This window comes from Punica granatum, chromosome 5 (assembly GCF_007655135.1).
Source record: "Punica granatum isolate Tunisia-2019 chromosome 5, ASM765513v2, whole genome shotgun sequence".
NCBI classification, from domain to species: domain Eukaryota; kingdom Viridiplantae; phylum Streptophyta; class Magnoliopsida; order Myrtales; family Lythraceae; genus Punica; species Punica granatum.
In genome coordinates, this window is record NC_045131.1 from 11,741,044 (window position 1) to 11,765,699 (window position 24,656).

Sequence of the window (24,656 nt, forward strand, 5' to 3'; positions counted from 1 at the left end):
ATATACTCTAAAAAGTCTACTTTCATTCGCTTAATATTTAAATATTAATTATTAGTTTTTGATATTCTCTTACTCTCCGTCCTTCCCACATAATGCTACTAGAGTGCTTCTTCGTTATTTTCTAATGTTTACTTAATTTGAAATATACAGAATTTCAATGAGCTATCTGTTAAACTTTATATAAAAAATTTCAATCCAATTGTTTATAAAATAACCCGTGCATTGCACGAAATTGAAAACTAGTTGATGCTAATAAAGTTCTTTATCTTCAAAAATAATAATAGTTATAGTAAATAGCTTAATGAATTTGCTTGTATATATTTTTACGCTATAATTAAGATAAAATAAAATTCAAAAAGAGAAAAACTTAGTTAATGGTTGAAGAAAAAGAAAATCATATTAGTTAGTTTCATAACAATTTTTAACGACAATAATTGTTTCCAGAGAGAAATCATTTTTTTCGAAAAGGTTCACGGCATGACAAAAACCTTTTAGGGTTGTGGCAAGTATGGCACATTGTTTTAAAATTGCACTATATAGCACCAATTTTGAGCTTTGTGTCTAATGTGGCTCGGAGTTATTAATGAGAGTGCTGACATGTGCGCCACATGGAAGAACATGGCTCACACGTGGAAGGACGTGGAGCATACATGGATTGGACATGCCAACACTTCCGTTAATTTTAACGGATTAAGTAACTCGTACATTTGATACAAAACTCAAAGGTAGTGCCGTATAGTGCAATTTAGAAATGTTATGTCATATTTGACACAACCTAAAAAGTTGTGTCATACCATGTACTTTTTCTTCTTTCTTTTTAATAAGAAAGAGGAATCTTGTTTTAAAAGTAGAACAAATCATATCCGTTATGCAAACTTTTCATATATATATATATATTAGTTTATTTATTTTTGTCAAAAATGGTTTAGAAACACAATGGAATGATGACTTGTAGTATTGTTATTGTTTTATAAATTATATTTTCTTATTTATTATTAGTAATAGAGATAATGAAATAAGTAAAGAGTGTTAACAATATTTTTAAAATAATCCTTTAGCTAGCTGGTTGTGCATGAGTTTACTTTTTTTTTCTTTCCCTTTTTAGTTAATATTTTTTAAGTTAAATTTATGAAAGATATATTGGATGTATGAAAACTTTTATATCATTAGACTTTGTGTACTATATGTAATTATATATCTTCTTTTTCCGTATTAATTGAATTTGCAAAATTTATATATAAATGTACTTTTTACACCCAAACACCGCATTGTAGCTCTAATTAGGGATGATAAATATGTGGAGAAAAAAAACCATATAATTGAATAATCGCACCAAATGGTTATGGTCAAATATGGTTTCAATTTTTAAAATTGTCGCGGTACAGTGTGGACACAATTAAAAAAACCGCAAATAAAAATTGCATTGTAGCCTTTATATCTTCGCATTTATAGTTTAGGTTCACTATTCTAATCCATTGTTCGAACCTATTTTCAAATCCACTTGATTTTTTACCCCACTTAATAAAATAAAAAAAACTATAGATATAATAATAGATTTAAGATAATTTTCATTTATAATTTTTTTTAAAATTTTAAATTTAATTTATTATTTTTTAATAATTTATGTGATTTAACTTTGCAGTGATGTGTAGTGCAGTGTGAATAATCGTAGTTTTTTAGTGGTGCGACAATGATTTTCACTTTACATAACCATCACTGATTTGGTGCGGATAGCGGTTTTATAGTGCGACAAGGATATGATTCTTGTAATAACCACAACATATCCGCACCATTGTTATCCCTAGTTCCAATTAACAGAGTATCTATGAAGTGATTGGTCAAGTGATTTTTGTATGCACAAATTTGTATAGGATATTAATATAGGTCATGATAAGCGAACCATGTTCTAAGGGTCTGCTCAGAAAATTCAAAATGTCATAATGAATAAATCGAATGAATGCACCAATATGCTTCAATGAAAGACATGATTGACTTCATGAGTAATTGGCAATAATAGATGTAAATATTCAATGGCAAAATATGGAAAAGGAAGTCGATCATGAGTTGAGGAATTGTCGAAATGCATATGTTGAAAATCCTCGTTAGACAAATGAAATACTCTCACTGGAGTAGTTCGTATTAATATATAAATATGTAAATATATAAATATGAATTTATGAATAAACATTTATTAATCTATATTATAAATTGGAAAAGGAATTAATTGGTGTAACAATCATTTTTTCAGTATTGCCCATAGTAAGGATGACTTAAAAATTAAGACCCGCTATATTAAAAGGAAGTTGAGGATGTATTAGTCCAATCATTTTTTTTTAACTTCCCACTATTGCATCATTCTCTTCCTATTTTCTCCTCTTTCTAATTTTCCTTTCTCCTCTCTCTTCTTAACGTGGCGTTAACTTTTTTCATTATTTAATTTTATTAATTAGTTAGTTTTAATTTAAAATAATATTTCAACAATACAATATCCATATTTTTAAATTACACAATAAGTTTTATATTATGGAATATATTAAAATGATATGTTACCAATTACATTTATATCTAGTACACATAATTATAAAAAAAAAAGGAAACAGAGAAAGATTATGAAACACCACATGAAGCACAGGCACGATTCTTGTATTTCAAATACTAGGGTCCGCAATGAATAAGTAATTTTTGACAATAGCATATAAATAAATTTCTAAAATACTTTATAGAAATATATTATAATGTTTAAATGAAAATTTTATCGTTGATAGTTATGTATCTATATATTTTCTCTTAATATCCCAGTGGCAGTACCAATTCAAAGCTTCAAGCATGTTGTTTTTTAAGAAGATATAGTTGTTAAGTATTTTTTTTTGTTGGATGTATTCATATTCCTAGGCAAATTTTGATATTTTTATATTCTTTACTTATATTTAATTTTTTTTATTAGTTCATAGTTAAGCTACCTAAAAAAAGTTAAGAAACCATAGTTATTTAATCATCTAGAATAATTTCTAAATTTTAGCTAAACGAAAGTTACTTATTCTATTAATTGAATTTTAGTTTTATTTGTTTAAATAATAAAAGTATAGTTACCTGCCGAAAATTAAAAAGCATACTTTCTTACATTGAATTTTTATGGCGAATTTTGTTTTATATATATATGCGCCTTGCGTTTGCATGTAGTCTAATTTCTACAAAATAAAAGAAAAAATTATGAATATTTTTATTTTTATTTACTTGTCTAATGTTTCTTATAAATAAATCAAACATGGAGGAAAAACTACTCCTGTTTCTCAATCCTTGGCCTTTTAGTCATTTTCGTCCCAATTATTTTGGCCATTCTCGCTCTCAAGCTTCCACGTTTTTGCCACTTTAGTTCTGTCACATTTTCCATCATCGGTGTTTGACGTGGATTTGGAGCCAATAAAAGGAAGCCACATGTCGCTTATCTTTTTAAAAATTGGCTAAACATCTTTGAAATAATAATTAAATTTTCAAATAAAAAAAGGAGGACGGAAATGGAAGAAACAGAGAGAGAGGGAGGGGTTGGAGGCATCAACATATATACTCTATCTTCTCGGTGACATTCCCAAAAGATGCCAATGACCTCGAAAGGAGGTGCTAACTGCCAGTGGATGCCCCCAGTCCTTGAATCGACCAAGTCTCAACCTTGATATCTCAATTGATTTAAGCTCTTGGGTCGTCGATCGACACCCCATGCCCTCCACATTGGAGCCAAATTAGCCCCTTTTTTTCTTTTTTGTTTTTGTCCTCTCATTTTTGAAAAATATTTTTATTTGAAAAATTACAATGAAAATTAAGATCCACATTAGCATCTATTAACCAAAAAAGTGACTGTGGAAACGTGAATTTTTTAGGGCTTGAATGATTAAAAAAAATCAAGACAAAAATGATAAAAGCGTCAAAGATCGAGAATTTCTCACTTTTCTTCTCCTTTTCTAAATTTATTTATCTAAAGAAAATTGAGAAATCATATTTACAAACTCATAATTGAGTATTTTCAAGTTGAATATGAGACTCGAATAATATGTTTAACAACTATTGTAAACTTTCCAATTAAATAGAGGATAATTTATTGATTAAAAAGACAAAAAAGGATATTCTGAATTTCCCCATTAAATCCAATTAAAGAGAGAAGAAAATTGGAGAACCATTAAAAGTACTTCTCCATGTTGCTTTGCATTAGGAAAAAACTAGAAAATTCAGCTTTTCCTAAAAGAGTGATCTTTCATTTAGATAGGTATACGTGCATATTTTATTGTTTTTCATTTTTTATGAAAATTTTTCAAAACTCAAAATAAACGGGTCCTAAATTTCTTCCTACGTAATAAAACAACAAAAGAAAGGAGAAAAGGGGGAAATAAAGAGGAAAGCAGAAAATAGAAGAAATTGGAAAAAGGAAAACAGAAAATGGAAGAAATTCTTTCTTCCCCTACTTCCCATTCCCTCCGCCTGCTGTCCCCACAAAGCACAGCCGCACGTGCGTCAGTTCGCAACACGCACGCCCACACCCCACCACACCACACCAAACCGAACCAAAACCCATTAGTCACAGTCCTTCCCTTTTCCGTTTTCCATTTTCCCTTTTTACATTTTCACTGCAAAATTGTTGTTTTATTTTCTTTTTAAATTTCCTCATAAGAAAGGAAAGAAAAAGCTTTGTTGGGGTTAAACTAAAAGAAAATCAACACGAGGAAGGGAGATCGGTCATTTTGGCGCGATGGCATGCTATCGATTTGGAACCAACCAAATTTTGGGCTTCATTCTGATAATTGAGATGCTGTATTCATATATATTTTTTCCTCTCATATCCATCCTCCTTTAATATCGCGAGTCTTCTTTATAATTGTTGAAAAAGAATATTATTGACATACAAAATTTTCCTGAAAAAATTATTGGTATGAAATCACTAGAATACGACTCAATGATAAATTAAGTTTTCACGAAGGAAATTCACCTTAATTTGCAATGCATGTGTTCGAAACCTTTTGAAATTCGTGGTGCTAGACCAAACCAACACCTTGTAGTTGAAGATGCATGTGATTTCATTGGATGATAAGTATATCAACACAGCAAAAGCACCTTGTGGCTAAGACTAATATCCCGTTTGGATTCAGAGTTCGTTGATTTTAACTTTAACTTTAACTTTAACTCAACACACTACACAACAAAAATACACATTTCCCAATTCAAAATTTTAACTTTAACTTTAACTCAACACACTACACAACAAAAACACACGTTTTTCAAGTCAAATTTATAATCACATTTCATTTGTCCTTTTCTACAATAAAAATTAAAATCAAAATCAAAGTAATTTTAACTCTAAATCCAAACAGCCCCTAAGACATTAACGGTGCGTTTGGTTTTAGAATTAAGTAGAGTTGAGTTTTGATTTTAATTAGGTTGTAATGATTGTGTTGTTGAATTATGAGAAAAAGTATGAAAAAGTAATAAATAGTTAAGAGAAATTGATGATTGTGCAATGATTATATTGTTAAAAAAGTAATGAATAATTGAGAGAATTTAGTATTAAAAATTGAATTGAGTATAATGGAGTTATATGTGGATTTATATATGGGTCCACCTTTTTGAATTGAAAGAGTTAATTTTTATTGTGTAGTGAGTATATTTAAAGCTAGAGTTAAAATTTTAAAATCAGATTGCAAAACAAAACGGAATGTAATTAAATGGGAATTACAAGATTGGTCTGCCAATAGATTGGGTATATTTTATTTTATGATCTTATTGAAAAAGAAAAAAAAGAAGAAACATCTTTACCCAAACAAACAAACAAGAACCATGCCCCCTCCAACAATCATCACTTGAACAATGACATTTTATTATTACTATTATTGTTATTATTATTGTTGTTGCAATATTCAATTCCATATCTCTCTTCCCTTCTTCCTTCCCCAATCAAAAATGAATTTTTTTTTCCGCTCTTCCCTTTATGTTTTTTTTTTTAATTCCTTTATTTTATTTTATTTTTTTCCAGATTAGGGCTTGAATTCTTGGATTCGATCGTAATCCTGCAGCTCTCGATCCTCACGCTAACTCCCAATTTCAGGTCCCCTTCCTCTACTGGTCGATTCCACTCGCATTTCAGCTCCACCCCTTCAGTTCCCCAAACCCCCCACCCCCCCAACCCCTCACATGGTGAGTTCCTCCACCGAGCTCAGGTCCTGCTCTGCTTTCCGTACGATTGCTTCTCTGGGCATGCATTTCGGGCCCTGTGAGTAATTGGGAGCTGTCGGGTCTTTGACTGAATGATTCTTCTTCCGGGTCTTCTCCCTGCTGTTGAACTGGCAGAAATGTCGGATAAATTTCACTGCTTTCGATGAATTCAACGGGAAGGAGGGATTCCTCTGGTGGAATCTGATGGATTGTCGGTCATCTCTTTGTAATTTGGCATCTGGGTTTTCTTTTCTGAACTTAATGTGTACTGCAGTGACGGTTTCAGGAGATTTCATGCACGAAGTTGTTTCCTTGGGTTGACAATTGGTTGCGAAATTGGGAGTGAGGTTGGGTTTCAGTCATGGATTCTGCGCGGGAATCCGGTGGAATCGGGAGCTCGGTACAAGTCCCGATGCGGTTCGTGTGGCCTTATGGTGGCAGGAGTGTGTTTTTATGGGGTTCCTTTAACAGGTGAGGCTCAAGGTTGTGCTAGTAGATCCTGCAATGGCATAGGATCTGCTGAATTTGACTTTCATTATTTATCTTTCCTTTCTTTTGGTGAAGATGGTCTGAGCTTCAGCCAATGACTCCAGTTGAGGGTTGCCCTACTGTGTTTCAAGCGATTTGCAGCATTCCGCCTGGATACCATCAGGTTAGATTGCATTTACCGATGTCGGGGTCTTCATAGTTCAGATCCTAGAGTGAGTCAGATAATTATAAGTGGAGATATATCTGCCTGGTATGGCGAGAATGAGCAATCTTCTTTTAGTATCTGAAGTACAAGAATGGACCTTGAAGCACTAGGATATGCAATAGATTGTCCTTGAAAGTGATGGGTAATGAGGACTAAGTATACCTACCTAACATGCAGTACAAGTTCTTTGTTGATGGAGAATGGAAACATGATGAACACCAGCCTTACGCGACGAGTGAGTATGGGATTGTGAACACTATCTTCTTGGCAACAACAGAGCATAATTATGTTCCTGGGTCCTCAGTGGGTCCCGAAGTACCACCACCAGTATCTAACATGGATGTAGATAATGAGGTCTTCCGACGTCTGGTAAGTGCCAGAGCTTTTAATTGATTTATGTTTTTCTTTTGTTAATTGATTGTTATCATGTTCAGTTTAAAAGTATATGGAATATATGAATATCTAGGAATTAGGATCTTGTTTTTCCCTCATAAGAATATAAATTTGGTTGCATATGCGTTTCTTGAGCTCGATACTTCCTCAACATAGCTTCAGAATTTTTGAGTTGTGAACTCTGTGTTTGCAAAATACTTCAAATAATCACTATCACTTGCTTAATGATTAGAATGAGTAGAGCTCTTTTATGTTATGCATCCTCGTTTGAATGCTAGAATTGGGGCTCTGCTATGTAATTCTGCAGGTTCGGATATCAGATGGTACGCTGACTGAGACGGTCCCGAGGATCTCGGATGCTGATCTATTGCTCTCTCGTCACCGAGTTTCTGCATTCTTGACTTCTCACACTGCTTATGAGTTACTCCCAGAGTCGGGCAAGGTCTGGATGCTTTATCACCAGCTTAATAAAGGATATTCATCTTCATTATCTATTGAGGCATTAAAGTCGAGCTTCGCCTAATTTTGGTCGTGTCTAGCAGGTGGTTGCACTGGACATTGATTTGCCTGTAAAGCAAGCATTCCATATCCTGTATGAACAGGTAATTCTTGTTTACCTTTGTTTATCAGACTTGACTTCAGAATTAGTGAATGCCAGAGTTGGTATAAATGAATAAAGGAGTATGCAAGCATCCACCGTCTACTTGAGGCACTTGGGGATTTTTCTCATGCCAATGGATTATGGTGGATATACCTTTAGTGGTACTTATGTGATTGATGTCTTCTGTTAACTCACTTGAAATTTACATCTTTTGGGAATCAAATTTCCCAGGGAATTCCCACAGCTCCTCTCTGGGACTTCCGCAAGGGGCAGTTTGTTGGAGTATTAAGTGCAATGGATTTCATTCTCATCCTAAGAGAGGTAATAATCTGTGGAAATTGATATTTTTACTGATCTATTGGGGAATTCGCCGAAGCTTTTTCATTTAAATGCATAGATGGTCCAATCTTGTGGTTGTTGATTAAAGAATTCCTAGATCAATCCTCTCTTTTTCCCAGTTTCAATTGAACAAAAGTGTTTGCCATTTATGCAAATTAACTGAAGCAATAGTGTTTTTGTCTGTCTTTTTGAGTGATGGAAGCGTAATAATTCATGCTGTCTGTGATCCTGTCTGACATACATTTCTTGTTGCTTAGATGGTCATTTTCATCCTGTATAAAAGCAATGATTTCTTTCTAACTTAGTAAAGATAGAAATCTCATAAAAATTTCTTGTGGTTCCATCTGCAGCTTGGGAATCATGGCTCCAATTTGACGGAGGAGGAGCTTGAAACGCACACAATAGCCGCATGGAAAGAGGGTAAAGCATATATGAACAGGCAAATTGATGGGCATGGGAGAGCATTTTCTAGGCCTCTTGTTCATGTAAGTTTGTGTGAATCGCCAGTTTATTTGTAGGTTACTGGGCTCTTCTGGTTCTGCTTCTGTTTTGTTAGATATACTTATTTATGTATTTATCAACATTATCTATTACTTAGTTCAAATTATTTTTATGGTTAGGCTAGTGGTGTACCTTAGTTCATGCTTCAAGGTATTCTTCTCTTAGATTTAAGATATGAACATCTGTAATATATTTTTGGAACATTTGGAATTGACTTGCAGTACTTTGCTTTATCATAAAAGATACAACAATTTTTCCTTTCATACTCAGTTCGATGAAATACTTTAGAGCTAACAGTATGTTTGGGATTTTTGTATGGAGGGAGAGGAGAGGAGAGGGGAGGAGAGGAGAGGGAAGGACAGGAGAGGAAAGGAAATGGGGGAAAATGAACTCTCTTGTTTGAGAGTAATCAACAAGGGAGATGAGAGGAGAGGAGTGAAGAGAAAAAAAAATATTATACAAGTTAAAAAAAAAATTTATTGCAAAGAGAGTTGTGTAGAAGAGGGAGTAGAAAATACATTTCTTCCAAATTCTCCCGATTTGGAGGGTTATGAATTTCTTAACAATGAAGGAAAATGGAGGGAACAAATCTCCCAAACAAGGGAGAGCACTCTCCCTCCAAATCCAACTCACAAACAGTGTAAAAGATTTATGAAATGGTGGAATATTCCTTGCTAAATTGTGCAATTTAATGTATATTGCAGGCCGGACCATATGATAACTTGAAAGATATTGCTCTAAAGATTTTACAAAATGATGTAGCAACAGTTCCAATTATCCATTCAGTTTCAGAGGATGGTTCTTTCCCGCAGCTATTACATATGGCTTCACTCTCTGGAATTCTACGATGTAAGTAGCGCCGATCTTTTAAATCGTCGTATCATTTTCTATTTCCTCTTTAAGTAATGAGAGTTTACTTGTACTCTCATGTAGGCATTTGCAGGTACTTTAGACACTGTTCCAGTTCATTGCCTGTGCTGCAGCAACCAATTTATGCAATTCAGATTGGAACATGGGTTCCCAAGATCGGGGAATCAAACAGATGGCCATTAGCTATCCTGAGACCTAGTGCTTCACTTAGTGCAGCATTAAATTTGTTGATTCAAGGTTTGTTTCTTTCACCGAGCAATTCTGTGACCCACAATTATTTCATAATCAGTTCTGGACAGCAGCTGTTGGAACAGCTTTCCTGTTTCTTGTAGTCTATTCTGTTATATATATATATATATATATATATATATATATATACTCACACATATATATAATTAGAATAGTATTACTTTGATTTCTCCTGTCTGTTAGATTTTAGTCGATAATTTATCATCACTTTGATGTGAGTCAATTCATGAACTGATTTAGAACTCAGCAGAATGAGTCTTCTGTAGTCTACTTTTGACTTTTCTTCATGTTCGGAAAGATCTGCTTAACTTAATATCAATCACAAACAGTTTGGTACTTATTATCCTATTTGCATTGCAGCACAAGTTAGCTCAATACCAATAGTCGATGACAATGACTCCTTATTGGACATATACTGTCGGAGGTATAAGCTAAAACCTTTACTAATATCATTTCATAGTAGTAGCAGTACCTAAATTTATTGCTTCCATCCCTCCACCCACACAAAACTTCCTGAAGATACAAATATTACTCACTGGTTGTTTGCGTGACCATCTAATTACTTCATGGCAGTGATATAACAGCTCTGGCAAAGGACAAGGCTTATACACACATTAATCTCAACGAAATGACTATACATCAGGTTAGTAGGACAAGACGTATCCTGTTCGGTGTGTTTTCTGTTTGCTTAGAGAACAAAACAAATAATGCTCTGATTGACAGGAAGAACCTTCTTCAATTACTTTCTTGTACATTTGATGACCAGGCTTTGCAGTTGGGTCAGGACTCCTACTCGCCGTACGAGCTGAGAAGTCAGAGATGTCAGATGTGTCTCCCTTCTGATTCACTACATAAAGTGATGGAGCGATTAGCAATCTCAGGTAGTAGAGCAAGTCCCTGTCCTTTTGGTTTGTCGGCTCTTAGATTTACTTGTCTGCTGAACCGGATGTCTTTAGAACTAGGAAATTATTGTTTTATCCAGCTTATCAACACTGTTTTCCTTGGACTGAAAGTTTGTTCTACCAAGTACTTGCATATCCAGACCGTATCCTCTTCTTATATGATTTTTTGAGGATATATAACTAGACCGTATCCTCTTCTTATATGAGTTTTTGAGGATATATAACTAGATGGCCCCTAAATCATGCTGGTAAGGAGTCGAAAGTGTAAATTACAAGATTTATATATATTGTCAAAATTGCCTCACTATTAACCCATTGATTCTGTCCATATCGTGGATGCCCATTCTTCTTGGCCTTTATTTATTTATTTTTTTAACTCCACATTCCGGATTCTTCCTCAGGTGTCAGACAGTCATTATCGTGGAAGCTGGTAGCAAGCGAGTGGAAGGTGTTGTTTCTGTGAGCGACATCTTCAGGTTCTTGCTCAGTTAGACAGAGACTGCTGGAAACTACAGCAAGATAAAACAACAAAGACATACTGTGCTTTTAAGTGAACTTGAAGTTGCCCGAAGGAAGCAAAATCAGGTCGCGACTGCCCAGGGGGCTTCAAATGCTTACCACGTTTGACCATGGCATGTCTTCTTAAGCTCCCTGATTGGATCGGCCGGCCTCTCGCCTGAGCCTGCCTTTTTCTCTTTCAAATTATTTGGCTGGAGATTGCAAAGCCTTTGAAAATTTTAGTGAAATCAAGTTCTCTGTCTTGTCTGTCTCTAAAATTTGTCCAGAAATCTCCAACCCTTCCAATGCTGTTGCTGCTGGTCTCCTCCACTCTGCTGCTAAGTTGTCTTTTTTATTTTGTCCTGTGACACTGTATTTTGTTAGGCTGGGAGCAAGGTAAAAGAAAGTTGATAAATTGTCAGATTGTAGAGGGAAAAAGAGTGGAGAGGAGACATTGAATGAATCATTAAAAAATGATTATACTATGTTGATCCTTCACTCTTTATTCTGTGGATGATTGGTTTCGGGTTTGTCGATACTCTATTATTTAAGATGCTGGAGACCAACTTTATTGTATTCATCATCGGCGACATCCCTGCTGCTTCACAGCGAACCCTCATTCTTTATGTTACGTATAAGAGCTACAATATGTTCAATATTGTCGGCCATGCTGGAGGATTTGCAATGAGATTCTTCGGATTCATTTATTTCTTGTTACATTAATATCAAGGATAGCAAATTATTCTTGTTGAAGCTCTAACTAATGTAATAGGAGAGAAGCGTATACATGCATTTTTACACAATGTACATTCACCTTGATAATCTGAGATTGGATTAGACATGATATTATGGTCCCTGTTCGAGATATCGGGCCAACAAAGAATAGGGCTCGAGGAAGGTAACAAAGCGACATAATCACAGAGCATCAGTGACATGATGAGAGGATAGTGATGATCTATACAAACAATTTGGAGTATTAATCTCAAAGGTTTAATAAAGCTTTCATGAGGTGGGGATGAGTCCCAAAATTTGATTCCTTATCATCCCCATGCATTTCTGTATCTCAGTGTAGATCGGAAGGTTCTGCGAACACAGGGGTTTCAAGCTTTTAACTGCCGAGTCTATTATCTGGGCGACCTCGGCCGGTGGAAATTGCCTTTCTGTACAATTCTGCAAGACAGAAAAAAAAAAAAAAGAAAGAAAGAAAGCAGACCATAGTGAATTTACGGAACTCATTTTGTTAAATGATTTTTATTTTTATATTTTTGTTAACTTTTTTTTTTTTTCCTGGGAATTCTGTTTGACCTGACCCGGTAAAAAACACAAGCTCATGAACTATGGCCTGGCCAGTGCGATTTCCAATCTGGCTATGACTAATTAGGGGTTAACGAAGAATTTCATTGTATTAAGTTCCTTTTGCCCAGAATTTGCGAAACTAGGCTGGACTGGAATGGCTAGCAGCAACCAAGGAGATCTCTTACCTGGATGATGAGCAATGTTGCAACACAACTGGCTATGAGTTCTGAAGGGATTTTCCGAGAATTCTCATCGAGTGAATCAGTCAACTTAAGCACGGGTCCATGACTTGCTCCTGGATTGGGTGACCGGGAAGCAGCCATTTGATCTTGTGATTCCGAATTAATGAGAACTGAATTGGACAGGAGAAAATCCTGGGCTGCAAGCTGATTGTTTACAAAATCTACAGCTTCCTCGAACCCATCTAGACCCTTTGCATCCTTAAACAAGGACGATGCTGCCTGAGAAAATGGTTGATTTCGCATTGAGGTTGGAATGAGTAAGATGCAAGGGAAGATAAAAGAAAGCTCAATCATCATCATTGGCATTTATTTTTATGTTGGTGGTAGAAAAGATTAATATCCTGAAAATCAGAGGGAAAACAATTCGAGCGGCCTTGCAGTCCACCACATACTCTTTTTTTTTTTCTTTTTTTTGCTTGGCTACTGATAACAAAAGCTTAGGACCGCAGTAGCAGTAGCAAGAACGACCATAAAAAAGGGGGAACAACAAATGCAAAAACCAGAAAGATCCTCTGGTATTTTGAATGCCATTTAAATACCTGTAAAGCAGCAACAACCATTTCCCGAGCTTTAGTTCTAGAGCTTTCGATTATGTGGGAGACACGAGGGCCGAAATCTCCACGTCTACATGAAAAATCAATAGAGCTTAGCTGAATGCAAGGGTCAACCAATGTAGTTGCAGGTTTTGGGTGAACATTCTCTTGATACGAGTTTCTTTGCCTCAAGCAACATAAAGCTGAAGAAACCTGCGAGGAGAACATAGATATTAGCAGAAGCACTTCTACATAATAATACGAGGGCATGAAAGCTTGAAAGAGATCCATATAAATTCATGCCTGCTGATTAAGATCATTTAACTGTAAAAGCGTGGCAGCATAAGTCTTCGTAAAAGGTTCCGAATCCTTTAGACAATCTACCCCATCTTTCTGGTATTCAGACACCTCATCGTTCATTCGTCTGAGTTCCAAGAGGACAGCTTCCTACAGTTTCCAAGACAATTCATCAATTCTTGGATTTAGACCTTTTTTTTTTTCCAAATTCATCTAATTTTACCATGGTCAACCCATTACTAAAAACAAAGAGAGAGAGAGAGGGAATAGAGAAGCAGGCAATAGGCAAATAGGTTATAGAACAACTACACATGGCTGAGAATATGGAAGAAATTTGTAGCGATACACATTCATATATAAGAAAAGAAGCATGTGTATTAGAAGTATCAGGACGCCTATGAGACTAAGTGGGTGTGCAATAACCTTTTTGTCAAGAGCACGTGTAAGTTCAGACAGAGCTAGAATATCAGCTTCCCTTGCTTGAATTTGTTCGCTATCAGAAGCCTGAGAATTACTTGCTTGCAACAGGGTAGCATTTTCACTATGAGAAAGCCCTAATGTGACCTGTAAATTGCAGTCAGATGAACCACCCTGCCCAAATAATATCTGCTCAGAAGAACCACCACAGAAATAATTGTGCAACTAGAGAATTTATGTGTGACCATGGAACTAACCCGTAAAAGTGAGATATGAGAGTATATAAGAGAGCCCAAAGTAATTTAGGCATCAAGTCAAATGGAAAAGACCACCTTTATAATTATGTTCAGAATGGCAAGGAATCAGAAATAGCGGCTAACCTCTGGTAGCTTTGATGTCTTGATGATTTCAACAGTTGATGTTGTTGAATGGGATAAACCATTCATTTCATCCTGCCTCTTGGTTGTTGGTAATTCCAAAGACTGGTCCATCATCAAATTTTTCATTTGTGCACTTAAACAAGGGCCACTGCTGTTCTCATTCAATTTCTTGGAAGTATGAATGGATCTAGCAGGAGATTCAGGAATATTTTCCAACAGAGTTAAAGGCATGCAATCAATATCCTGCAATAGAAAAGTTATTTTACTGAGCAAATATATTACAGACTAAGCTAAATATGTTTACTTCATCAAGGGCAACTCACATAGAGTGCACCTATCCTACGGAAAATAACACATCTGAGAGGAGAAAAAGCCATTATTGTCTTTGTCCCAAGAGGATCTACTTCAAGTGAACTTTAAGTGTTACTGAGACAGTTGCAAAGCAGATGTTCATGATATCACCAGGAAACACATTAATCTGTTTCTCTAGGAGAAAGTTATATACTTTCTTTTTTGATAAAGTATAATATGTTAGTTGGTGAAGAGAGAAATGTATACATAAATTATGACAAGAATCAATTACCTTCACCCAGTGAATCCCTAGTTCCAGCTGTTCAAATTGAATGAGACAACTGCTATGTTCCACTGTTAATACATAGCCTCCGTGAATCTCTCTGCTTTTCGGGTGAATGACAATAACACGTTGTCCTGTAAATAATGGTTGGGGTAAATCGCTTGGAAGCACCTCCAAAGTTCCAGAACGAAATGAAGTATGATGCTTCCTGACAGTTTTCCGATGCTGAACGAGCTTCTCCCTTTCTTCTTCCAAGAAGTGCTTTGAAAACCTCCGAGGTTTGCCAAGAGAACTGCATAACAGATATCCAAGTTATTGACCCTGGTAGCAGCCATTCTTCTGTGAGAGCTTTCACAAGAAGCATGTTGCTACTGAGATTATTCAAATTGAAAAATAAATAAAATACCTTCTGATCACTCCCCACTCCACACGAGTTAAACATGGAACATGGCCCAGCCCAACATGATCCAAGTACTCAGCAAACTCCCTCCTAGCAAACCATGGGTAATCAATGGCACTATAGAACCACTCGAAGATGCACCATCTCCTTGCTTGGTATTTGGATAAGAAATGGTGAAGCTTTTCCTGAAGCAATAGATGTCTTTTTAAACATAAGAAACATGAAAGATTTCAACTTGATAGAAAATGGCTTTCACAGATACGACCTTAGGATTTACTTCTGTGTCATGGAACCAATGAGTTGATATTTTTAGCTGATCCCGTTTAAAATTCTCCAGAAACTTGTTATCACGTTGACTGTTCTTTTTTAGACCTGGATTGGACCTCCTCTTAACCTTGTTGAAGTTCATGACGCTTGTAGAGTGAACCTCATTTGAATCCATTTTAAGATCAGTACTTGATGTAGTACATTCTGGAGTTTTCTTCATCTTCTGTTGCCTACTTTGTGAAGTGTGTTGAGAAGAGCTCTCTCCTTTTGTTTTAGAAGCCTTAGGCAAGGAAAAGACGTATCAATAATCGGTAAATAAGAGATTAAGGGAAATTTCAATTGACTATATGGAGCAAATGTCCCTGGTAATAGAAGCATGCAAAATGAGAAAGACTAGATCATAATATAGGAAAAATTAAATTATAATTCAAGAATAAGTAAGAGGCTTGTCCGGAGTTTTAGAGGATGAGAAAGAAGAAAAAGAAAAGCAGATCTAAGAAAGGGGGTTTACAAATAAACATAGCCAATAGCATGAAGGAAAAAAAAAATTATTATACTAAACCCCCAAGGTAACTTTCTGACAATAGATCATTTTCCACGAGAAGATTCTAAACCCACCTCAATCTTCTGTGAATCTGTCCTACGAGAATCCAAAGATGCATTAGCTTTGGGAATCTGCAAAAAATGGATAAGAATATATTCTATGACTACAAATTCAGCCATAAATCATAAAAATGAGTCATTTTTAGTAATTTAAGTAATTGGGGATCCTTCTGTGATGAAGAGACTAATTTGGTTGTAATTTAGTTGGCACAAGGGAAATACATATTCCCTAAAACTGGAGTGGATCATGAGAGAAAGCTCACTCTACCACCCTTGTCTCAAGTATTATCCCAGTCAAAATTCTACTTGTTTCTTTAGTTCAACTGTTACATCTATCCTTACTCTGAATGGAGAGGACCTCTGTTTCCTCTTTGGGATTCCAGCATTAGAATGGACTTCCTCTTTCAGTTCATCGACAGCATTAGTTTCACAGCCAATTGCTTTAATTGTTTCAGATGTCCCTGGACAATTGAACTCTGTAGGAACTGAGAGATTTCCCTTCCGTTTAGACTGCTCGACTGTATCAGTTTTCTCTCTCTCTTCCTTGATTTGCACAGGTAAATCTATGACAAGAAGAATCATATTAGAATTAACCTTATAAAAGAAACATGTCTGCTACATCACAACAAAGGAAATGGTTTCCAAGCTAACCACTTGCATCCCTTTGGTGAAATAGAAATATATCTCAAACACTAAGTCAAGAGACATTAAATAATTCTTTCCTTTCACATCTTATTCCTTGCACAGCTAAATCTATGCATGTAACAAGTATTAGTAAATGAATCTATTATATTGAAATAAACTAGATATTTGAATGTGAAGGATCTCAATAAAATATAACAAAATCTTGGTACAAGAAGTCTGGTAAGTTGTCACAACAAAGAAAAGGAAATAATATGACTATGTTATAGAGCATCTAATAACAAAGATATAGATAAAATGACAAGGTAAGCTTCGGAGGATGTATAAATGATCTAAAGCATCTTCATCAAATCAAAGAACAACTCCAACATATCTACTAACTTCAGATTTACGTAGCAAATTGCAATAAAAAATTCTACTTTCAATTGAATGGATCTGAAAAAGACGTTTCCGAGATCATAACAGAAGAAAACACAAGAGAGTATCCTCATCAGAAAATAATGCACATTTCTTAACAGTTATGACATAAATGTCTTACTAGAGTCAACAGTTGATGCTGGCATCATCAATGATAGGTCTGCCAAAGTTTGTAGGGCATCAAAGGTTGAGTCTCTATCTGCAATATAAGAGGTGCTTAATAATTCTTATCCATTTAAGATTATATAAGACATGAAATGGAAAAGTAGAATAAATATTTGTCACTTTTCACCAGCGCATTTTATTCAAAATAATGACTATCAGGAAGAGAAATGGCATAAAGGCATTAAGAACAGTGACATACCTTCTCCAAACAGAATTTTTTTACTCTTCTTTCTCAAACCCTTAGAAGGAGACCTTGCATTTTTTGTTCTGGAAACTCTATTTTCAAGTTTCTTCTTGAAAACATTGCCCCGCTCCCCTTCCTCTGTTCCGCTACAAGCTTCCTTTATGTCATCATAGTGGGCACTTTCCTTAACTTCTAACATCTTTTTTGGCTGTTTCTTTCCTTTATTTAGAACTACAATACCAGTGCCCTCTGAGCTCCCCAGACTTAACTCACAGCCACCCTCAAACTCACTATCATGAGGCTTAGCACTGCTTGATTGTGATCCAGCATGCTACAATTCATAAAGAGTTCAGTCCATAAATCATCACTTTGAAATCTTTAATTAGGTAAGATTAATAACCTGTTTAGAACAGGAGTATTACCATTCCATTACCATTCCTGATGGGTGATGCCTTAGCTTTTGCTGATTTTCCCTTTGGAGTTTGAGAAAGATTGGGTGACCCACCTCTTTGTGAGGCTTCAGTCAGGGCTACTGCTACTTCATGAGCGACATCATAATCATCATTAGCGTTAATCTTTTGTTTAAAAGCTTGCTTATTTGGTGAACAGAGCCTCGCTCCAAAATCTCTATCGTGAGAATATGAAACAGGGATACGGGGAGTCCTCCTTCCAACAACTGGAGTCTCACTTCCTGATTAAAAGAAACAAGTTAAGCAGGAGTGTTTCGGTCCTGGAACGGAAGTGGTATGAAAAATGTCTTCTTCCAAGTTCTAACAGTAAAAAGACATAAATAACCAAGAATAATGACAAAAGCAATTAGAGTCTCATGGCACCAGCATCTCCTAGCCAGCACCCCTCCCAAAAGAAAAGTGAAGACCTTACACCAAAAGTAAAAGAAAGGCAGAGGGTTATAAGAGGAACTCTTGCATACCAGAGCGCCTCTTCTTCAACAAAGATAGGCAACCATCACTGGGAACATCTGAATTCAACTTTTGAAGATCTGGAAGGTTTCTGTCAATCTTTTTAGAATTATTCTGCAGTAACTTTGCACGAGTACACTTCTGAGGTTTTCTAGATGCACCTTCTCCGTCACTGCTGTCTTGTTCATTATCACTTCTACCCTGACAATAAAAAACCAATTATCACAACCATTTTAAAGCAGATCTATGAAGAGAAGATTCACTATACAATACAAAAATTTTTCCTCTCAATCACTAAAAAACTAAATTCAGCACAGCCACATGCATGCAGATTCTGTTTTTGGATGTATATACGAAAATACATCGATGTCAAGCAGAATATTTTTTATTATCAGAAAATATCTAAATAAACAAAACCGAAATACAGAGTGAAGTTCTTTCGCTTACAGAGCATGAGTCAATTGAAGATTGGCTTGACTCCTTATTCAATATCAGTGGGTGAGATCTCAGAATTTCCTCCGTCTTAGCAACATTGTTATCTTGCAATATTACTTATCCATGAAAAACTTTACTTAGGACTAAAGTTTGTGTACTATTGATCTGGTGTAGTGATTGCAACCAAACTTCAGAAAAAGCAGCTGATCTAACTGGTAATTTCATGCCTAGTTATGAGATCAGAATAATCCCCCAATGCAAAACTCTTTGAAACAATCAGGAAAAAGAAATCTGTGAGAACAAGTTGTTTATACCATTTGGACATGCATTTGTAAAGCAACTTTTCAGGAATTAAAAAGGTACAACTTCATACAAGTATATGAAATGCAATTTTTTCTACTGGACATATAATAAGCATCACTCGCCAATGTCAATATTCATATGACAATTTTTGCTAATTTTTAACCTAAAAATCCACCAGAGTCCACGTCATTGGAGATCACACTAGCTTTAAACATCTGATAAAAATACAATACAATTTAAAAACCCAGCAGAAAGTTGAGTGTCAATGTGGAAGACAGCCATGCACTCTACCATACTAGGTAAGAGTAACAATTTGTGAATGTAGATCAATTTGGAATTCTCTTGTTCACCAGTATACAATCTTCCGATATCAATCCTCTAATCAGTGAATATTCTCTTTACGCAGTTTGCTATGAGTATACAGAAACATGCAGCTAGAGAGAACTTTTGACTTGGACAAAAGAATACAAACACCCTGTGAAAGACAGCAAACTAGGTTAGCTAGTCTTCTTACCATCATAGCATAATGGTCGGTCATCATTGCTACTAGTCCCACAACAGAAGCGGTGCCTTCAGGAAGGGACAAGTAGGCCTGTAAAATACCAACCTAAAGTTATTCTGACCTAAAGTAAAATGTTAAACACCAATTGTGTCAAAATTATAGAACCACATACCCTATTCATACTGAAAAGGGCCTCAACCATTTCCGCAGATCTGTAACGTATTGCAGCAGCAACCTAAAAATCCCAGAAGAAAGTAAGCTAGAAACACTACAACTCCAATAAGTAAATCTTTAAATAACTTAAAATTATGTGCCCAATTTATTATTGAATTAGCTATTTACAAAAACATGTGGCTTAAAAAAAGAATCAACTAGGAATAAGACTAGTCCCATTGAGCTAATTGAAATTGCTTAACCAGAGCAACACCAGCACCATAAAGCTGAATCGTAATTATTATATAGCAGGACCAACCTTCTTCCAATCTTTCCCATACTTGCGGTATGCTTCATAGAAGCCCTCAAGCTCTTCCTTGCTCCATTCAGGACCTAACATATCAGACAATTTCCTCTTCTGCACATATTTATGGACGAGTGCAACATTAGAAATCTTTTCAACTAAATATTTGAACTCATTCATTACTTTCTGAAAAAAGTACTATTTTCATTGAAAGATGCATTTATATTCAGTAGAATCATTAATGAGATTAGAGCAAACCAATTTGTGTTTAGAAACAAGAAGAAGATATCTGCCATGGCACTTTCAAGTACCCAACATTTAACCGAAGTGTGCTGCATTAGTATCTGCAAAAAGACATTGGACAAAGAGAAATCTATACTTCTGCCCTGCCCCCTAAAATTTGCATGCTTTGTGATTTTATCCTCTGAACCCTTTTCTTTTCCTTAATATATGACATGACTGACACCTGGAATAGTTTTATCGTCCCTTCCCTCAAGCAAGGATCAATTTTTTAAAGATATATGACACACAAAAGAAATAGCAAGTTCAAAACTTACACATGCAAATTAATTGCTGCAATCATTGTTTTGCAGCACATCTGCTTGCAAAGAACAGCTATAAAATGTAAAAACCGCTCATGAACAACTTTTCTTGTTCTTTTTTCTTCTTTGTGTTTGAGGACTCTATGAAAAAACTTTCAACAATATCTCTCTGAGTTCCTGATAGTAGTATCCAGAAAACCTTTTGTTTTTTTCTTCATCACAAGTAACCATCCAAGGTCGGGCCAATTTGTGCAGCTACCCTTCGGTACAAACAGTGGAGCATGCAAAGCGCCTGCCAACATGTATCAGTTTAAACTATATCCACTTTGTTGACTGCAAATTTCACCTGATAGGAGCATTTTTTAAAAACGTGATGAATTGCACCTTGGACGTGGGTGCCATGCCCATGCCCAGTTCTTGGACCATAGCCAATATATGGTCAGCTAACAATATTGAGAAGTACTTTAAAATAACCACACAATTCCACAGAGGTGATTAGAGATGTTTCTCCTGATAATACAACTACAAACCTTATCCAAACATCACAAAAACCAAGAACTCACCCGCTGGCAATTTTTATTTGCATCTCCTTCAGCTTTTTCCCAGGGAACCTCATTTGCAAAAGGAATCCGTCTATTAATGCTCCTAGATTTTCTTGAAGGAGCCATGGGTAACTTTCCTGCTCCTGTGGAAGAAGCAAATAAATAAATATTATATGCACCAAATATTCAAACATGAAAAACAACATGATGTTAATTTTACGTACTAGATGCAATGCAGAACAAATTTTGACATCAGATATGACTCTGCACATTTCCCATAAGTGAGAATATTGCATCAGATCACTAGAAAAAACCAAAATCTCCGTGGGAGGCATAACTAATTGGACACAACATATTCCCTTCCCGTCCTATGGACCTGAAGATTCTAACTTTGTGAAGAAGCTCACGTATTCCTTGTATGGATAGATAAGTTGAGAAAATCAATCAAGTGATGACCTGATCTGGCCAAGCTGGTAAAGGAATGAGTAGAGGGATGAAAACATGTAGTGAATCCGACATTGTGATCCCCTCAATAATGCCTCTTGCAACACCCCCTGTCTCCCATTTATCCTTTGTTTTCGATTGAGGGAAATGGAGGGAAAGGGAGGGGGAGTTTATATGAGATATTTCAAAATGGTCCATAAAATCTCACCCCTCTTTTTCCTTCTTTTCCTTCAAGCCAAACAAAGCCTTAATGAACAGCCACCCCACTAGATGCAGACATTCAAACTTACTTGGATCAAGGGGCTCATAAAATGTTCATATGCCACAATAAATTTCACGACTACTAAGCCTATCGCATAAAAGATTCGAGAGAAAGAAACCCCGCATTCTTCAAGATGCTCAATATTGCATACTACAACGTAAATCAGGTGGATGTACATCTCATCCTCCAACCCACTTCAGGCAGGTCTTTGGTTCAAAGGTATGCGGAGAGTCACTGATAAATCTGTATTAAGGGGTGAAGGACCAAATTTAAAATAACGGAGAAAGAACGTGAAAACCCAAGCCGCTGCATGACCAAGTATCAGTAGCTCCACAAAATATAGCCAGGATGACCCATTCTAGCTTAGTTCTGCACATCTACTCCACTCCGGCATCTCCAGCAACCTAAAGACGGAGAAAGGGACACAAAGACAATTCCGTGCTCCAGACTAGAGCGAGTTGCACCAAACCCAAGTACACTCACTCGTCAAGATTCCAAAGAACAGCCCCCGTAATCACCGAGAGCAAACAGAAACGTCACATTGAACTAGAATTGGGAAACCAAAATGTCGCGCAGGGATTTTCATCCCAAACCTCTGCTCGAAATGAAACTCACAATCCGAGCTTCGACTCATAGAATTCTCCGAACCGGAAGGAAACAGCGAAAATTCCCTCGAAATTGGGAGCAGACACGGTGAGATTCGAGGACTCGCGGCAGCAATCAACGGTTACTTTGAAGCCAAATCCGGAATAAAGCAGCAGCAGCAAAGTGAACACAAGAGAAGAAGAAGGTTCCGATACTCACCGACCACGGCTAGGGCTCGGACTCTCCGACAGCCATGCGATGCGAGAGAGCTCTCGAAATCGATCTCCTGCAGAGCAGAAGAAGAATCACAGCAGAAAGTGAAGGTTGAAAGATTGTGGTGTGAATGGGGTGACTGAAGGTGTTGAAGAAACGTGAACTTTTGGGGGACATAACCGCGAAAACTTTAAAAATTTCAGAGGCCGAAACGGAATATCGAGTTTTTGACTTCTTGTGATTTGACTTTCAGTCCCTGTAGTTTTCATACCGTGCACTTGTGCCATATGATTTTTGAGGGTTTTCCATTTTTGTGCTTGTACTCTTGGGCGTATCGCCCAGTATGATAACTATTTTGTCGCGGTACTTTTAAATTTTATAAACAACCAGTTAGTACCCAAGCGTTGTGCGGTAGCTCTTTGTCAATTTTGATACCATGAAAATAAATAATTAACACGTAAGGAAATGTATGAATGAATATAAATAGAACAATGACATTAAAACTATATATTCTATCGAATGTACGTTATAAACATATTGTGAATGAGAGTTGAAGAATTAGAAATAATGACGATGACAGGCAAATACGATCAATGGTCTTATGGAAATTAAATAACCTATGTAGTAAAAAATAATGAATCTCTAATATATATACAGGTAGGTACATACGAAGAACAAACGATATCATAAAGAGGTTATATTATAAGAAGAATTACAGTGATCATTATAAATATGACATATCAAATGAATTTTCACATCTCCTATTTATAGGATATTTAACATATTGAATTTAGACATATCACTATCACATATCTCAAGAGATCTCTTCATTATGAAAAAAATATATTATTTTTCAAAATATTATTTTATTATATATTATTAAATATAAAGGATATAAACAAACATCTAAAATACGTTAAATATAATGCAAATGAAATGCAGTAAGAGTTCATTCAATCGAAATTGAAAGAAGTCAATTGACGCTGAGCTAAGGATTTCTGATGTGGCTTACGTGACGTAACCATGTCACTGTTGGCCAACTTTCGTATATTACAATCGATAAGGGAGAGATACAGCGGGTGGTGGGGCCACCTCCGACCATCAACAATCCAAGATTGTCGAGGCCCCTTGAGCCCATGGGCGATGTTGACAAGTAGCCACAATTGGTTGCCCTCACCCTCAACTCGAGTCTCGAGGTCATTAAAGACCTCTACATCTCCAACCACGGTTCCCCCAGATGACATCGCTAGAGGCCCTAGAGAAGATAGAGCGAGGGAGAAGATTCGACAAGGGATCCCCTCCATCATTACCGTCTTACTCGGACAAGTTGAGACCAAGTACCTCTCGGGCATCCGATGACATTGCCTGCTGGGGCAAGTGGTGCCCTCCTGTTGTTGGCAGGGAACCCTACCGCCATTCTTTCATTTGGCATGCTGTAGTTTTTATTTTTATTATTATTATTTTTTTGTACTTTTAAATTTTTTAATAACATTACAAGTGCCACGTCAGCTTTAAGGGTACATATGGTGCTAAGTCAAATGCCACATCACTAAAAATAGGGGTTGTAAATGTCCAAGACGCATTTCACGAAATTACACGAGGTGTGCATCAAAATTTGCGCTTTTTATATCATAACATGAAGACAATTCTTGAGTACAGCGACTGAATATTTAGCTGGGATCTCCGTATAAAATATTATTCTCGTTGCACGAAATGTTATTCTTTGAGTATGAAAACATTTCGTACGTAACGTAACGATTAAATATTAAGTCTCTGGACCCAAGAATTTTCT

At 36.1% G+C, this 24,656-nt stretch overlaps 2 protein-coding genes across 7 annotated transcripts; one reads left to right on the plus strand and one right to left on the minus strand.

The window, feature by feature from the left end:
• Positions 1 to 5,906: 5,906 nt before the first annotated feature.
• LOC116207035 (sucrose nonfermenting 4-like protein) lies at positions 5,907 to 11,822 on the plus strand. 4 transcript variants are annotated; one of them, XM_031539885.1, is made up of 14 exons: positions 5,907 to 6,253; positions 6,470 to 6,666; positions 6,760 to 6,847; positions 7,067 to 7,258; positions 7,590 to 7,724; positions 7,825 to 7,884; positions 8,115 to 8,204; positions 8,573 to 8,707; positions 9,428 to 9,572; positions 9,657 to 9,830; positions 10,203 to 10,266; positions 10,416 to 10,485; positions 10,609 to 10,723; positions 11,146 to 11,822. In XM_031539885.1, exons 2-14 carry the CDS (start codon positions 6,557 to 6,559, stop codon positions 11,205 to 11,207), a joined length of 1,440 nt encoding a protein of 479 aa, XP_031395745.1. In that variant the 5' UTR covers positions 5,907 to 6,253; positions 6,470 to 6,556; the 3' UTR covers positions 11,208 to 11,822. The 4 variants fall into 4 exon arrangements, with proteins under 4 accessions (XP_031395745.1, XP_031395744.1, XP_031395746.1 ...); XM_031539884.1 differs by having other exon boundaries at positions 5,907 to 6,177; XM_031539886.1 differs by having other exon boundaries at positions 5,907 to 6,177; positions 6,482 to 6,666.
• Positions 11,823 to 12,034: 212 nt separating this feature from the next.
• On the minus strand, positions 12,035 to 23,027 carry LOC116207034 (protein ALWAYS EARLY 3-like). Of its 3 annotated transcripts, none has more exons than XM_031539882.1 (20): positions 22,871 to 23,027; positions 21,382 to 21,503; positions 20,292 to 20,390; positions 19,992 to 20,054; positions 19,832 to 19,909; positions 18,591 to 18,780; positions 18,082 to 18,350; positions 17,675 to 17,990; positions 17,432 to 17,509; positions 16,594 to 16,814; positions 16,267 to 16,323; positions 15,647 to 15,928; positions 15,388 to 15,566; positions 14,991 to 15,273; positions 14,408 to 14,650; positions 14,034 to 14,174; positions 13,617 to 13,760; positions 13,320 to 13,526; positions 12,724 to 12,999; positions 12,035 to 12,412 (listed from the first exon to the last, which is right to left on the minus strand). In XM_031539882.1, the coding sequence occupies exons 2-20, from the start codon at positions 21,484 to 21,486 to the stop codon at positions 12,245 to 12,247; spliced, it is 3,399 nt and encodes a 1,132-aa protein (XP_031395742.1). In that variant the 5' UTR covers positions 21,487 to 21,503; positions 22,871 to 23,027; the 3' UTR covers positions 12,035 to 12,244. The 3 variants fall into 3 exon arrangements, with proteins under 3 accessions (XP_031395742.1, XP_031395741.1, XP_031395743.1); XM_031539881.1 differs by having other exon boundaries at positions 14,034 to 14,201; positions 22,871 to 23,026; XM_031539883.1 differs by lacking the exon at positions 13,617 to 13,760 and having other exon boundaries at positions 14,034 to 14,201.
• Positions 23,028 to 24,656: the final 1,629 nt, after the last annotated feature.

Bases quoted from the DNA above. Each gene is read 5' to 3' on its own strand.
- LOC116207035 (XM_031539887.1), top strand. From the start codon at position 6,557: ATGGATTCTGCGCGGGAATCCGGTGGAATCGGGAGCTCGGTACAAGTC. The intron at 7,725-7,824 runs GTCTGGATGCTT...CGTGTCTAGCAG, and splicing joins TACTCCCAGAGTCGGGCAAG to GTGGTTGCACTGGACATTGA. The intron at 10,486-10,608 runs GTTAGTAGGACA...TTTGATGACCAG, and splicing joins ACGAAATGACTATACATCAG to GCTTTGCAGTTGGGTCAGGA.
- LOC116207034 (XM_031539881.1), bottom strand. From the start codon at position 21,486: ATGGCTCCTTCAAGAAAATCTAGGAGCATTAATAGACGGATTCCTTTT. The intron at 15,567-15,646 runs GTCGTATCTGTG...CTATTGCTTCAG, and splicing joins ACACAGAAGTAAATCCTAAG to GAAAAGCTTCACCATTTCTT. The intron at 13,527-13,616 runs GCATGAATTTAT...TTCTCCTCGCAG, and splicing joins TAAATGATCTTAATCAGCAG to GTTTCTTCAGCTTTATGTTG.